The following is a 13,941-nucleotide window of genomic DNA, read 5'->3' as shown; positions in this document are numbered from 1 at the left end:
TTACTCTGGGCTGATAGAGGAGACATGGTGCAAATAAAGCGCCTTATTTGAAGATAACGCAAATAAAATAAAGCTTTAGTTTGAGTAAGCCTGGATTTCGGAACCCACTAAGATGGCATATCCACCCTGAGAATTTAATAACATTTCAGCAGTCCTCTGGAGAGCAGGTGACGCTTCTCAGAAAGGGTTGCTGTCATGAACTAGGTGAGACAAGGCTTTCTGATACCACAGCTAAGCATCTCCCAACTGCCTTCAGAGTTTTGCCCAGAGATCTTCTATCCTGGAACCTGGACAACATTAGTTAATTAACCTTCCTAAACTGCCAGGCACCAGAATATTCTCCTGCTTCCTAACTCTTCCCTCCAAAGAGTAGCTTGCTGGATTCTAGTCTCTTTTATGGACAATCTCAAGTTATTTTGTTTTAGACCTGTCTCCAGGGCTACTCTGTATGTACCCTTCAGGGAAGGAATCTCGTCTTCATGAATTCCCACAGCACACTACACGTCTCATAAGTAAGTTTTAAAAATTAGTCTTCGTGTAGCCCTGTCCCAAGCCTCCAAGAGAGACATGACAGGCATTGGAAAGAAGAGAAAGAACACAACCAGCTGGCTTGCACTCCTTTGCTCTCTGCCTCCCGTCTTCTGACAGTGTCGAGGACTGCAGAAAATAAGACAGAACGGCAAAACGAAATCCCCTAACACAATTTAAAAACCATAGGTTAGACGCTAGGCTAGACTCTCCCCTTTGCTTAAAGAAATAAATGCCTGCCCAGAAGATAACGATCTTCGACAGCATTTCGCCCATTCTCTAAAAGTCTCCTGACACGTCGAGCGTCAGTGACGAAAAGTCAATTTCGTTGGGACCAACTCTGACTCAAAAAGGTTATTCTCCTGTGAGGTGAAGGAGAGGAAGTCCACGGGGTTTATTTTCCAGCCACTCCACCCAGAAGGTAATTAATCCAAATGCGACTAGGGTGGGTGGAACTCACAGGTCCCACCTTCAACCCGTGCCTGCACTCAGGGCTGCTAAGACGGAAGCCCCCCATCAGTCTTCGGGTCGGATCAATAGCGCCCCCACCCCCTCCCCACACACACCCAGATACCCGCTCTCAGGAGACTGTGACAGTAGGTAAGGTCGGGAACAAGGGGTCTGGACCGGCTGTCGGGGGAGGGGGCCGAGCGCCCCCCGCGGAGCCCGCTCTCAGCCAATGGGAGCCTGAGGTCCCGGGATGATGCGACGAGGGGCCGCTGCTGGGCCAATCAGGCTCTCGGCGCGGTCAGGGGGAGGAGATGGGAGGAGAGGCCGGGGGCGATGGAGACCGAGCTGCACCAACAGAAGTTTCTCACCTTGGAATGCGACGGGCGCTCCCGCATCTCCTGCACATCTCCGACCGCGCGCGGGAGGAGGGTCCCAAGCTACTTTTTCAACCTCCTCACGCTGCTCCCTGCAAGCGAGGGGACAGCTGCTGAGAGCCCCTGCGGCTGACCTTTTTTTTTTTTTTTTTTTTTTTTTTAATTTTTTTTTTTTTTTTAACGTTGTCTGCTGGGAGAAAGGAGGCGAGGGACCACTTGGTGCTGAGGAACTGACCTCTGGCCTGGCAGGCCTCTGGACGGGGAGGGTCGAAGAGGAGTGGCTGCGGTGGGGGGACTCCATGCGGGGGCCATGGACAGAGCAGCGCTCCTGGGACTGTCCCGCCTGTGCGCGCTGTGGGCAGCCCTGCTCGCGCTGTTTCCCTGCGGAGCCCAAGGAAACTGGATGTGAGTATGGGGGCAGCACGGGTGCCCAGCCTCAGAGAACTTTCCCCAGAGGCCGGGGAGAAGAGGCGAGTACCCTAGGGCTGGTGACCTAATTTTCGGGTAAATATCTGGGATTGAGGAAGAGAGCAGGGCGGCGGCTTACGCTAGGGGCGGCTGTGTCTTACAGGTGGTTGGGCATCGCCTCCTTTGGGGTTCCGGAGAAGCTGGGCTGCGCCAACTTGCCGCTGAACAGCCGCCAGAAGGAGCTGTGCAAGAGGAAACCGTACCTGCTGCCGAGCATCCGCGAGGGTGCCCGCCTGGGCATCCAGGAATGCAGGAGCCAGTTCAAACATGAGAGATGGAACTGCCTGGTGGCCACCGCCTCCCAGCAGGGCACCAGCCCCCTCTTCGGCTACGAGCTGAGCAGCGGTGAGTCCCGGGACCTTCGCGGCTGGTGCGGGACGGAGGGCAAGTCCTTCAGTTCCTGTAAATAGAGAGTGCTTGCGTGATCCTGTCGATCTGTAAATTCCCAGAGAGGTCCTTTAGTGGAAGACAATTGGGGGCGACGGAAGCCTGACCCGGGTGCAGGTGTGGTCCTAGAAGGGGTGACTCCCCAGGTCCAAAGCGGGGCGCGTGAACTTGTGGCTCTTCCTCCTTCCCGCGGCGCCGGGCCGGAGTTGGAGAAAAACTCTGACACTCCACCCAGCCGACCCCTCGGACCCCGTAGCGCCCCCCTACGTGGGTGACCAGCTGGAGAAACATGATGCCGGCAGCAGGGAATGCCGCTGCCGCATCTGCTTTGATTTAAGCAGCTCCACTGCGCACACCGAGCCCTGGACAAGTGGCTAATTGCTCCGAAGCCCCACGTTGGCTGGCTCCTCGGAGCACCCGGTAGACGGAATAATGACGATTTTAATGGGTTGTCCCGGACAACGCCAGGTGAGGCTCACTCCAGCCACGACCACCTTGGGTCTGTCCTCCGTTCTTTTCTTTCTACCTCTTCCTCTTAAGTTCTCACCCGAGGCGCGGGAAACTGCAGTAAAACAAAGTTCCTCTTCCACGTGCCTGGCCACTCCGTAGGGATAAAAGTACAGAGATATCAGCAGATTCAGAGGATTTCAGGACCTGGGCCCTTGAAGATTCCTGGTTGTTTTTCACATTCATTTCCATTCCCCCTCCACCTTTGACCCTTCCCCGCCGGGTCCCTATGTTCACCGCCGCCCAAGCATCGCTTTTGCCCCGCTGCGTTTTGGCCGGCACACCCTTCCGAAAGAGCCCTGACTTCCTGCAGGGAAAAAAAGAAGAGGATGTGTTCTTTCTTTACAGTTGCTGAAATGCAGAGGCATCAGTTGTTGAAAAGGTTTATTGGACAGCAGCACGATAACTTTTCTACTCCAATCTAAACATCTCCAAAGAAAACAAAGTTGCCTGCTGAATCCCTTCTAATCCATTTTATTAATGTTTTAATGGGACTTTAGCGGTCAAAGATTTTAGCTCAAACTCCACTGCAGGTGTGTTAAATCCATATTCAATATTCCGTAGTTTTCCATAACAATTCTTTTTTTTCTTTTCTGATGACATTTCAATTAACTTTCATTGCCTTTAATACTGTAAGAGGATACAATACTATATAGAAATGTAGCGATACAACATTTAACTTTCATATTAATGTGGTTATTCACAATATCCTAAAAAAAAATCAGTCTTTGCTGTGAAAGTAAACTCTGACATTTATCTCCTGGTTGTTTTTGGTCTTAATTTTAATTTGCATTCTGACATGTATTTTTTAATACAAACAAAATTTTCAGCTTGTGTTTTGTGATAACTCATCTTAAATTTAAACAGAAAGATAAGCTGTGTTCCTTTGGGCATGTATTACTATTTACAATATCCATACAAGGGATTTTAAATTCAACGCATATTTGTTGAATTTTTATTGTTTATTAAGAGCCGAGCTGAGTGCTGACATATGTTTGAAATTTTAAAAATAAACATGATTTAAAGATGTGAGGATAATTTATAACACACAGTGTAGGAAAATCAAATTGAAAATTAGCGCTGCTTTTTTTAAAAGATGAGACTATGAAATTGTCCTTTCTAAATATGTACTTGTTAAGGCATCCATTGTAGGCAGTTGCAAAGTTGCTTTCCTGATAAGAGGCTAAATAGGAGGCTTTGTTATGAACACAGAGTATGGTACAGCTCTTTCATTTAGCAATTTATCTTTTATTCTAGGCACCAAGGAAACAGCATTTATTTATGCTGTGATGGCTGCAGGCCTGGTGCATTCTGTGACCAGGTCATGTAGTGCAGGCAACATGACGGAGTGTTCCTGTGACACCACCTTGCAGAATGGCGGCTCAGCGAGTGAAGGCTGGCACTGGGGGGGCTGCTCTGATGATGTTCAGTATGGCATGTGGTTCAGCAGAAGGTTCCTAGATTTCCCCATCAGAAACACCACGGGAAAAGAGAGCAAAGTACTGTTAGCAATGAACCTACATAACAATGAAGCTGGAAGGCAGGTACGTATTAGAAAATGGAATGGAAATCCAGTGCCTTTAGGTAACTAACATTAGGATTACACTTCTGGATCAATCTGACCAAATGGCCTGAAACCAAACACTTGATGGCCTAAGAATATATATATATACACACATATATATATATACTTTCATGAGTCTGTGCCAACCACATTGATTCAGTTTAAGTTTCCATCTGATGTGAACTGAATCTTTTTCTAGAATGTATTTGTGATTGTATGTTTTGTACACCTAAAACACCAATTATGTCAAGTGCCCGTTGGTCCTTTGAATCCGCAACCTTAGTTGGTTATTTGAAGAGCCGGAATAAGACCTCTAGGATCTGCCTTTCTAATGGGGGTGAATCACATTTCATTTTCTCAAATTTGAATTTTCATTATTTTTTAAATCTATTTTTTAGTTGGCGATGGCATTTAAAGAAATTATCAGTTCTGTCTCTACTTCCTCTAGTAAACATTCTCAAATACATTAGAGAATATACAACTCACTTAAAATTTTTTGTAAAAAAAGACTTATAAATTTATTGGAGGCAAATAGTTATTATAAAGCAATGTAGATTCACTGTAAAAACTGATACATACAAATAAAGGTAAAGAAACCTTAGCTATATTAAATATATGGATATTTTAAAATATAGACATATTAAAGATTTAGGGAGAGGATAATTTGAAGAATCACCATCTAATTAATCTCTTTGATGAATTGTTTTTTACATAAATGTTAACATGGAGTAAATTTGTACCTTAATATTACTTTTATATATTTACCTTAATGAGTATTGACACAGTAAGGTTTGAATTCTACCACATAGTTGAATTATTTGGCAATTCATAGTGACTTTCCAAAAGAAATCAAAACTTCTCTAAGGAATTTTTTTTCTATTTTGTAATAATCTTTTCAAGGCGGGAATATCATCACATATCCTATATTATTGTAAATATCCAATAACATGTAAAGGTCCCAGAGTAGTCATTGCAATCTGCCACATTCTCCTGCAATAAATTAAAACAAGTTACGGCATCTCTCAGGAATATATAAAGTATCTGCTGCATTTGTTTTACATTTTGGCAAGTGAATAAATGCAACCCGCTCAGAATATCTGAACAGTTTTCTTTGCTTAACCACTTCGGTTTAAAATACAAAAACTGAAAACTCAATAAGTATATCACTGCAACACTTCAAATTTGAATTTGAATATTCAGTTCAATTTGAATATTGATGCAAAATAGAAAATTAGAAATAGGGAAGTCAGAAAATAACTTCATACGCTTTTCATATTTTTGTTTCAAAATTTTAAAACTTAATTTATCTCACTAAAGAATTCTTGCTAACACCATAGTTATGCACATGTCTTTTCTCAATGTTTTACATTAAAAAAAAATAGAGGAATCTATGAATCTTTGTTTCAATTTAAATTATATTCAATAAGGGCATTTTTACTGTTTCTTAATATATTAACGTAAAAGGTTAAATGTAAGTTACATATGTTCTTTAAAACTCTAAATTTAAACTAGAGGAAAACATCAAGTCAAATTAATATATTTAAAGAACAAACAATTAAATGAATATTTATTATCAACTTAGACCTTACATATTTTTTAATCATTCAGAGACTTAAAAAAGTTTAACCAGAAATCAAAACTTGGGAGTTCATGTTATAATTCATTCTTTTGAGTAAAGTTATCTCTGAACTTATGAAAAGCCCTAAAGTATGCTAAAATATATTTTTGTTAGTAATATTAGGCAGCAATTTGGTTTTATTCTTTCTTGTGTGTTTCTTCAAATTAGGTCGCAGTATTCGCCTCTGTAACTATTAACTTTGATCTTAAACTATTATTTATATCTGATTTTATTAAAAACATATAACTATTCAGCATCAGTTTTAATCCACTATTTGTTGGCAATAAAACAATCTCCTCAAATTACTGAGGTTTTTTTCTATTATTCTAATTATACAGAAAATAATTCAGCCTGTAGGTATGTACATTTTGTATAAATTTCAGAGTTTTCTCTGCTAAATTTTTTTTTCCCACATTGGCCTAGATGGAATCTTAAAATATCACAAAGTATTACCTGGATATTTGGAGGGTTACTACATTGATGTTTTTGTTGGTCTTTTCTCATGAAGTATTACAATTCAAAACATTTTAATATTTTTCTTTCCACTGGTGGCCAAACTCCACCACCTCCACCACCACTACTACCGCAACAACAACAAAAATCAGCCAGGTTTCCAAGATATTATCTAGCATGGAAAACAATCAACTACATTTTCAATATTGGCAATTAGGATTTTAATCTAATAGGCATAATCTTCTGACTAAGATTCAAGGTCTGCGTTCAATTGAGTTGATTTTCCCCTCGTCTCAAAATCCCAAACTCCAAACGTAGGAAAGTGTTCAGAGACATGTGGGTACTGGCGCTTAGTAGTGCTGTGAGCAGGATAGATGATTTTCTAACCACTGACCTTAAATACTCTAATTCCCACTTGGTTTCTGACACCATTCCTAAAGTTATGACTCCAAGAATAATGTTGCCGAACGGTGATTGGCCAGCTGCATGATGTGATGTCTTCCAGGGGCAGAACTTCTGGGAATAATGTGACTTGGAATATTTATGGGTATTTCTTTTGGTGTGCTTAAAATATTTCCATTCTCCCCATGTCCACCTCATAAACTTTTAAGTTTCCCTACCCCGTAATTTGTTTTATGATGAGTAACTCAAAAAAGTGGGACGGGCCCGACCCCAGAATTTCATTGACCTGTTTCAAGAATATTTATAAGTTCTTGAACAATACATAAATGTTTTGCCTTTCAGCAGGTTCAAATATATTTTTTGGACTGAAAGGGACAAAATAGGTCAAAGGAAGAGGAATTACAACCTATGTCACTGTTGTCATGAAAACTTAAACAGATCATCCGATTGTCAACAAAATGAAACATCCCAAAATGTTCCATAACAGTTTTTTTTTCCTTGTCATTTCTGTAAAGTTTGGATAAAGCAATATTCTGGAAAACAATCACTGCCAGCTACATTACCTCTGAGTCAGGATTATGGGACCAGTCATTCCTTAGACCACTTTTCAAAGTTTCTTTTTTTATATTGAGTATTAATGATATATCTTTCTTATTTCACTTCGTCAGAAATTTATCAAATCAAAACTTAACACAGGGAGCCCAGTGGATCAAATGCTCTCCCATAGTTTAAAAATATTCTACCAAAATGTGCACATCTGTTTGCAATAGTTAATAAAACATTCCTCTGTTAATATCGTTATAAACCTTAACAACTCAGCTAAGTAGAGAAAGGAATTTTCTCATAACCACACGCAGCTTATTTGCCTGCTCTTCTCACTTTTCCTCTTAGAAAATGACTGTGCTATCGCGACCACTCAGAAAGGCTGAAAAGCTCCATAACGTGTTTCTTTGGAGTGTTCATGCAATTTGCTCAAGTATATTTGTATTTTCCACTTTCATTTTTCTCTGTTCTTCCAGAATCATCCTGCTGCATATAAAGATTTTATATCATATACCACCAACTTCTCTTATGGAAGACAAGTGTCTTAACCAGGCTATTTATTTTTCTGTAAAATTGGAATAATAGACAAGTATATGTCCATTAACTACCTACTCCATGCAAGGTATTTCCTCCTATAAAACTAAATAGAGTAAACTAATTTATGAAGATGTGCTCTGAGAAGCGCTAAGCTTTGCAGAGTTAAATTCCGTGTGTGTGTGTGTGTGTGTGTGTGTGTGTGTGTGTGTGTGTGTGTGTCTGCCCGGCTATTATCTGCCCTTGAACTCTGCATTTCATCAAATTCTCCCAGTGGTAATTGATTACATTGCTTTATTTTATCCCTATTCATCCAAGTTTCTTACTTGGATTATTACAGGGGTGTAATCATTTCAATTGCATGCCAAGTTATTGGGATTCTTTTCCTTGCAGAAGTCTGCTTTGCATGCTCGAATATGTATATTCATATATATATATATACACACACACATATACACACATATATAATAAAATGCCATTTCTTTTCTTAGACTTACTGTTAAGGGCAAAATGTAAAGAATTGAAAGATAATAGAATAAAGCCTCTTAAAAATGTCATCTCTAGAAATTTTAGTTAACTCCCGATATTTAAGGATTTCTAGTTTTCTGTGGCAGGAAAATCTCCCCCCAATTCTGATACAAATTCAGCAGGTGATATCCCAGGGTTCAAAAATCGGTCTTCTCTTTTATCCTTCACACCTGTGCAATATTGTGTCACTTTTGTGGACTTACACTGCTGTAGGCTGCGGAACTGGAGGAAAACCCAGCCAGCTCAAGGTCTCCCAATACCCCTGACTTCCTGGCAGTGACGCTTCTGTTTCAGAAGGTGGTTTTTATTGTTTTATCCTGATTCGGATTACTGGTAGAGGATGAGTTAAAACGGTTCAAGTGAGCTAGACCAACTATTCCATGAGTATTTGGTAAACATTTCATTCTGTCTTCCAAGCTTTGCAAGTCGGCAGCACTATACGTGATGTCTGAACTGGTTAATAAAAGAAAAAGTCAGCTCCTCGGTCAAGAACCCGAGCAAGAGGCAGCTTTATATCCCTAAATGACGATGAACGAACGAACGGGTGATCAGGTTTAAATGCATAAATGTACCTTCTTAGCTTTTTGGCTTTCTTTGGACAATTTGTTTTGTTATTACTTAGCACTGATTGAGTCCTCTTTCTCATATCCTTTGGGCACTTAAATATGAACAAAAGTAGGCAGATTGCATTATTTTGAACATTTATTTGCCCGGAGACATTTTAAAGAATTGAAGGATTTGTGAATATCCAATGCCAAAAAAAGTAACCACATAAGCTGGTGTGTTATACTTTTTAACTTTGTTTTCCTATCATTGAAAGGTAGATTTTACCTGAGATAATAAGAAATAGATATATCCCTTCGCTTCTTGGTTTTGTGACTTTAAAAAAAAAAAGCACATGTGTTATATTCTAGACAGGACGGTATTTAAATGTTATTTGGTTTATTATTTTAAACACTCATAAAAAGTATTGAGTATTGTCCAAATCAATACCATATGCTCTCATTCAAGGCTGCAAATATAATAAATTATTTGAAATACTCTGTCTCATTAGATCAGAAACTTTAAGTTATTAGGAAATGTTACATTCCACAAATATGTCAATGTCCAATTTGGTACAAAAGAGCAAAGAAAGTATAAACCCCTGTCATGTTATAGTCTTGTTAAGAACTGCAAGTGGAATTTAAGCTGTGGAGTTTTTCCTTTCTTTGGTGAGATTATACGCATCATTTCCAAAGTATTGAATGGATAGATCCATTTTTTTATCTTACCCAGTATGTTGACAGAACGTCAACCCTGCAGTTAGTCCTGGCGATTTATTAATCTGCTCTGCCATCCTCTGGGGATTGAAGGAAGTTATGCCGACTGAGCCAGTAGGTAAGACATTAGAACGCTAAAACTTTTGAAATCTCTGCATTGTTTTTGCCCTGTTAGCTCCATTTGAAATTTTAGCTCAACTCTGACTGCACCTTCTTCTTCAGGGAAAAAAGGGCATTTATTTTGACCTGATGTGTGTCAGTGAGTGGGCTCTTGTAGATGGATGTAATCTCCTTTCATTCCTCAGACTGAATAGAATAACTCTGGACTTAGAATTGGAAAATCACATAAATATGATCACTTGTCTGCATTAAGATGGTGCTACGGATCCATCAAGAATAGGATGTATACTTTGAATTAATTTTCCAGAAGCGGGAAAGAATGTCCTGGGAGCAACAACACTCTCCAGCCCCCTCTCTTTTTGACAAACTTAAGTTGATTAGTCAGTGATTCTCACGTGCTCTGTGACCAGGGGATAGCATGTCCCCTTAACCTCCCGTGAATGTAACTGACCTTTACAGTGATCAGACCTGAAGACTCTCAGTTCAGTAGATCTCTTCCCCGGATGCCCTTGGCATCATCTGAGCAGCTTTATAGAGATATCATAGCCTGGACCCCAACCTGACAAATTAAATCAGAATCTCAGGGATTTGAGCATTGGTTATTTACAAAGTTTCACAGGTGTTTCTATGTGCAGGATCTTATTAAGATGCAGATCCTGATTCTGTAGGTTTGGAGGGAAGCCCGAGAGTCTGCATTTCTCACAAATGCTGCTGGTTTGTTGATCCATGAACCACACGGAGGAGCAAAGTGCTAATAGGAATGGTATCCGGTATCAGAGGCAGGAAGGAATATACTTTCAAACCCAGAGTTTAACAACAGATTCAAAATAAAAGTAGCTTCACTTTGCTGTTCGCCTGGCTTGCTACTTCTTTTGTTTATTTGTTTGTTTTTTTAGGGCCGCATCCACATCATATGGGAGTTTCCAAGCTAAGGGTCAAATTGGAGCTGTAGCTGCTGGCCTACACCACAGCCGCAGCAATGCTGGATCCAATCCCTATCTTCGATCTACACCACAGCTCATGGCAACGCCGGATTCCTGACCTGCTGAGCGAGGCCAGGGATTGAACCTGCATCCTCATAGATGCTAGTTGGGATTTGTTTCCACTGTGCCACAACAGGAACGCCCTGGCTTTCTACTTGACATTAGTCTTGGAAACGTTTGCTCTGTGGGGGTCAATAGAAAGACACAACATTTGAATTCTAAGCAGTCTAAAAGCTCCTTTATGTCCAAAACCATTTTAAAATTATTATCTTATTTTTAACTGATGTATTTTTACATGATTTTTATTTCATTTTTATTAAAATGTATAATCACGGTTTCTATTTAGGAGGGAACAGACCCAGAAAGTTAAGTGACGCAGCTGGTCGGGGTTCTGCTGTCGAGCACAACACTTCAAGAATGATGTTTAACGCAATTCCTCTTGGTTACAGGCTGTCGCCAAGCTGATGTCACTAGACTGCCGGTGTCACGGAGTTTCCGGCTCCTGTGCTGTGAAAACGTGTTGGAAAACCATGTCTTCTTTTGAAAAGATTGGCCATCTGTTGAAGGACAAATACGAAAACAGCGTCCAAATCTCAGACAAGATAAAGAAGAAAATGCTCAGGAGAGACAAAGATCAGAGGAAAATACCCATCCGCAAGGATGATCTGCTCTACGTTAATAAATCTCCCAATTACTGTGTAGAGGATAAGAAACTAGGGATCCCAGGGACCCAGGGCAGGGAGTGCAACCGCACCTCAGAGGGTGCGGGTGGCTGTAACCTCCTCTGCTGTGGCAGAGGCTACAACACTCACGTAGTCAGGCACGTGGAGAGATGCGAGTGCAAGTTTATCTGGTGCTGCTACGTCCGTTGCAGGAGGTGTGAAAGCATGACTGACGTCCACACTTGCAAGTAGTCACTCCATTCAGCCTTGGGCAAGAGTCCTCACTGAGGGACCCACCACAGGAGCACCTCCCAGAGGCGCCTCCCACTGTGCAGGGTCCCCGAAGTTGACTCCTGCCTCTCTGGATTCCCCAGGTCCTCCAGCCTCTCAGAGGCCCCTTTACCTGTTGGATGTCCGAGCATACACTGAGCATGTGCCTTTCTTGGGATCCTAAAGTTCTGAAGATTCTTTTGGCGGTTTGGGGAATATATGTATTGACAGACAAGGAAGAAAAAGCTGTGTCCTAAGCTAGAAAGAACAGAAAAGCACTTTCTTGCCCAGAGACCTGGTGCATACAAGGGAGGAGACTCTCGTCTTTGGAACTCAGTTATGGAACTCAATAGTGGTGGGTGAATACTGTCATTTTTTAAAAGACACCTCTTAGAGCAGCACTGAACATGAATCTCATTTATTCGCTCAGTTTTTTTTTTTTTTTAATTGATCCCCCGGGGCATATGGAAGTTCTGGGCCAGGGATTGAGTCCCACCCAGCAGCAGCAGCAGCAGCAAAGCTGGATCCTTTAACCCACTGCATGGAGCTGGGTGGGGATGGAGCCTGCGCCTCTGCAGCCACCCAAGCCACCGCAGTCAGATTCTTAATCCACGGCATTACAGCAGGACCTCCTCTCAGTATTTTTTATGAAGAAATCATACTGTTTGTGTGTAGAAACAGAAGAGGTTAACAAGTTAGCAGAAATGGTAGGTGCCTACTTACCCTTTCATAAGAAAAAAGGTAATTAAAAAGAATCTTCATAAGTGATACACCATCTCTAAAAAGTATTCGTTAGAGATATTTAGTGACACCATGAGAGAAACAAAATGTAAAAAGTAAAATGTATGATTTGGAGTTTAAGTGACTTTTAACAGGGAATTTATCTAGAAAAATATCAGTAAGGTATATAGCAACCTTTGATCTTTGACTTCGCGCTTTCATTATAGACCGCTTTCCACTATTAAAAACTCAGCTCAATATTTCAACCAAGAGAGGAAGAGATCCTGAAAGCACGCAGGAAAAGTAGAGGTAAAACTATAAAGGGCTCTCCTACATTATAATACGAAAAGCACACTTTCAAAGTGTAAAGACAGTATTTTGTATAGTATTTTGCTAAAACTTTTTATATTTTGTAAATCCTGTATTTAACTTATATGATATATATTGAAACTTAAGATATTTATTGCCAAAGCCCGAGAGCTAAGGTAATAAAATTATCTCAGAAATAATATTAGCTTCTGTTTCCTTTCATACTATTAAGTCTGACTTTTTATACACATTGAAAAAGAAGTTCATTGAGCAGTTAGTTATATGGATGCATATTTCTTGCCAAAATGGCAGTTTTATATGTTATAGATTAAAATATGCTGTGATATATTGATAATTGTTTTATTTCAGCAGTCAGATTAGTTGATTTCTGTTTTTAATTAGTTGTGTTTAACTTGTAAGGTTATTATAATAAATTATATCGTAAAAAAAAGTCTTAACTGGTAAAAAAGAGTCTAAATCAGAAGAATGATCAATTTGTGGATTTGATATCCTGGATATTTATTATGTTGTATGTGATGCTGCATTTCCATGTGAAGTTGAATGTTTTTTTGTTTGTTTGTTTTAGTATTCATGCATGTATATTCATCATATTTTACAAAGTTCCTGGTGAAAATTACAGGGCTATATTTAAGGTTGTATTTTAATGTAAATGCTTATGTTTTTATGAATTGTTAAATATTTCAGTATCATATAGAAAAAAATAGATTTTCTAAGTTCAAAATGGACAAAGAAAGAATATTCTTCTTCTTCTTCTTCTTCTTTTTTTTTTTCTTTTTGCCATTTCTTGGGCCACTCCCACGGCATATGGAGGTTCCCAGGCTAGGGGTCTAATCGGAGCTGTAGCCACCAGCCTACGTCAGAGCCACAGCAACACGGGATCCAAGCTGCGTCTGCGACCTACACCACAGCTCATGGCAACACCGGATCCTTAACCCACTGAGCAAGGGTAGGGATCGAACCCACAACCTCATGGTTCCTAGTCAGATTAGTTAACCACTGAGTCACGACGGGAACTCCAGAATATTCTTCTTCTTAAAGTAAGCTAAAGAAATGTTTCCCCACTCTCCAGGTCTCTTTTCCTTTCAATTTTATTTACTAAGGCAGAGCAATAATTTATGAAAATGAGCAAACCATGAAAAATGACTCTGATCTAATATTAAAATCAAGGTTAAACATTTAACTGTGACCCTTAAATTTGAACAAAATTACTATTTACTGAATGAGAGACTCCAAAATGACAA

General features: G+C 40.3%; 1 protein-coding gene and 1 long non-coding RNA gene across 4 annotated transcripts in view; one reads left to right on the top strand and one right to left on the bottom strand.

Moving 5' to 3' along the window:
• Nucleotides 1-2,415, bottom strand: part of LOC146394974 (uncharacterized) — a 52,720-nt gene extending 50,305 nt beyond the window's left edge. For both annotated transcript variants that reach the window (XR_014834418.1, XR_014834416.1), the window contains exons 1-2: nucleotides 2,024-2,415; nucleotides 1,347-1,444 (exon numbers count right to left, since the gene is read on the bottom strand). This is a non-coding gene — a long non-coding RNA (uncharacterized LOC146394974). The remainder of the gene's footprint in view (nucleotides 1-1,346; nucleotides 1,445-2,023) is intronic.
• On the top strand, nucleotides 1,488-13,433 carry WNT16 (Wnt family member 16). Of its 2 annotated transcripts, XR_014834414.1 has the most exons (5): nucleotides 1,488-1,757; nucleotides 1,924-2,165; nucleotides 3,972-4,258; nucleotides 9,632-9,733; nucleotides 11,168-13,433. XR_014834414.1 is itself a non-coding variant. In XM_003134736.5 (4 exons), exons 1-4 carry the CDS (start codon nucleotides 1,663-1,665, stop codon nucleotides 11,630-11,632), a joined length of 1,089 nt encoding a protein of 362 aa, XP_003134784.2. In that variant the 5' UTR covers nucleotides 1,488-1,662; the 3' UTR covers nucleotides 11,633-13,433. The 2 variants fall into 2 exon arrangements, 1 of the variants encoding a protein (XP_003134784.2); XM_003134736.5 differs by lacking the exon at nucleotides 9,632-9,733.
• The last annotated feature ends 508 nt before the right edge of the window (nucleotides 13,434-13,941 follow it).

Source organism: Sus scrofa, chromosome 18 (assembly GCF_054392235.1).
Source record: "Sus scrofa isolate SSC_HxYL_T2T_F1_AM1 chromosome 18, Sscrofa_HxYL_maternal_Yorkshire_Landrace_v2.0, whole genome shotgun sequence".
NCBI lineage: Eukaryota > Metazoa > Chordata > Mammalia > Artiodactyla > Suidae > Sus > Sus scrofa.
The sequence above is the reverse complement of the archived record's forward strand: the minus strand, read 5'-3'. Positions and strand labels throughout refer to the sequence as shown.

Excerpts from the sequence above, each read along its gene's own strand:
- WNT16 (XM_003134736.5), top strand. The coding sequence starts at position 1,663 with ATGGACAGAGCAGCGCTCCTGGGACTGTCCCGCCTGTGCGCGCTGTGG. Across the intron at positions 2,166-3,971 it reads CGGCTACGAGCTGAGCAGCG|GCACCAAGGAAACAGCATTT; the intron begins GTGAGTCCCGGG and ends CTTTTATTCTAG. Across the intron at positions 4,259-11,167 it reads ACAATGAAGCTGGAAGGCAG|GCTGTCGCCAAGCTGATGTC; the intron begins GTACGTATTAGA and ends TCTTGGTTACAG.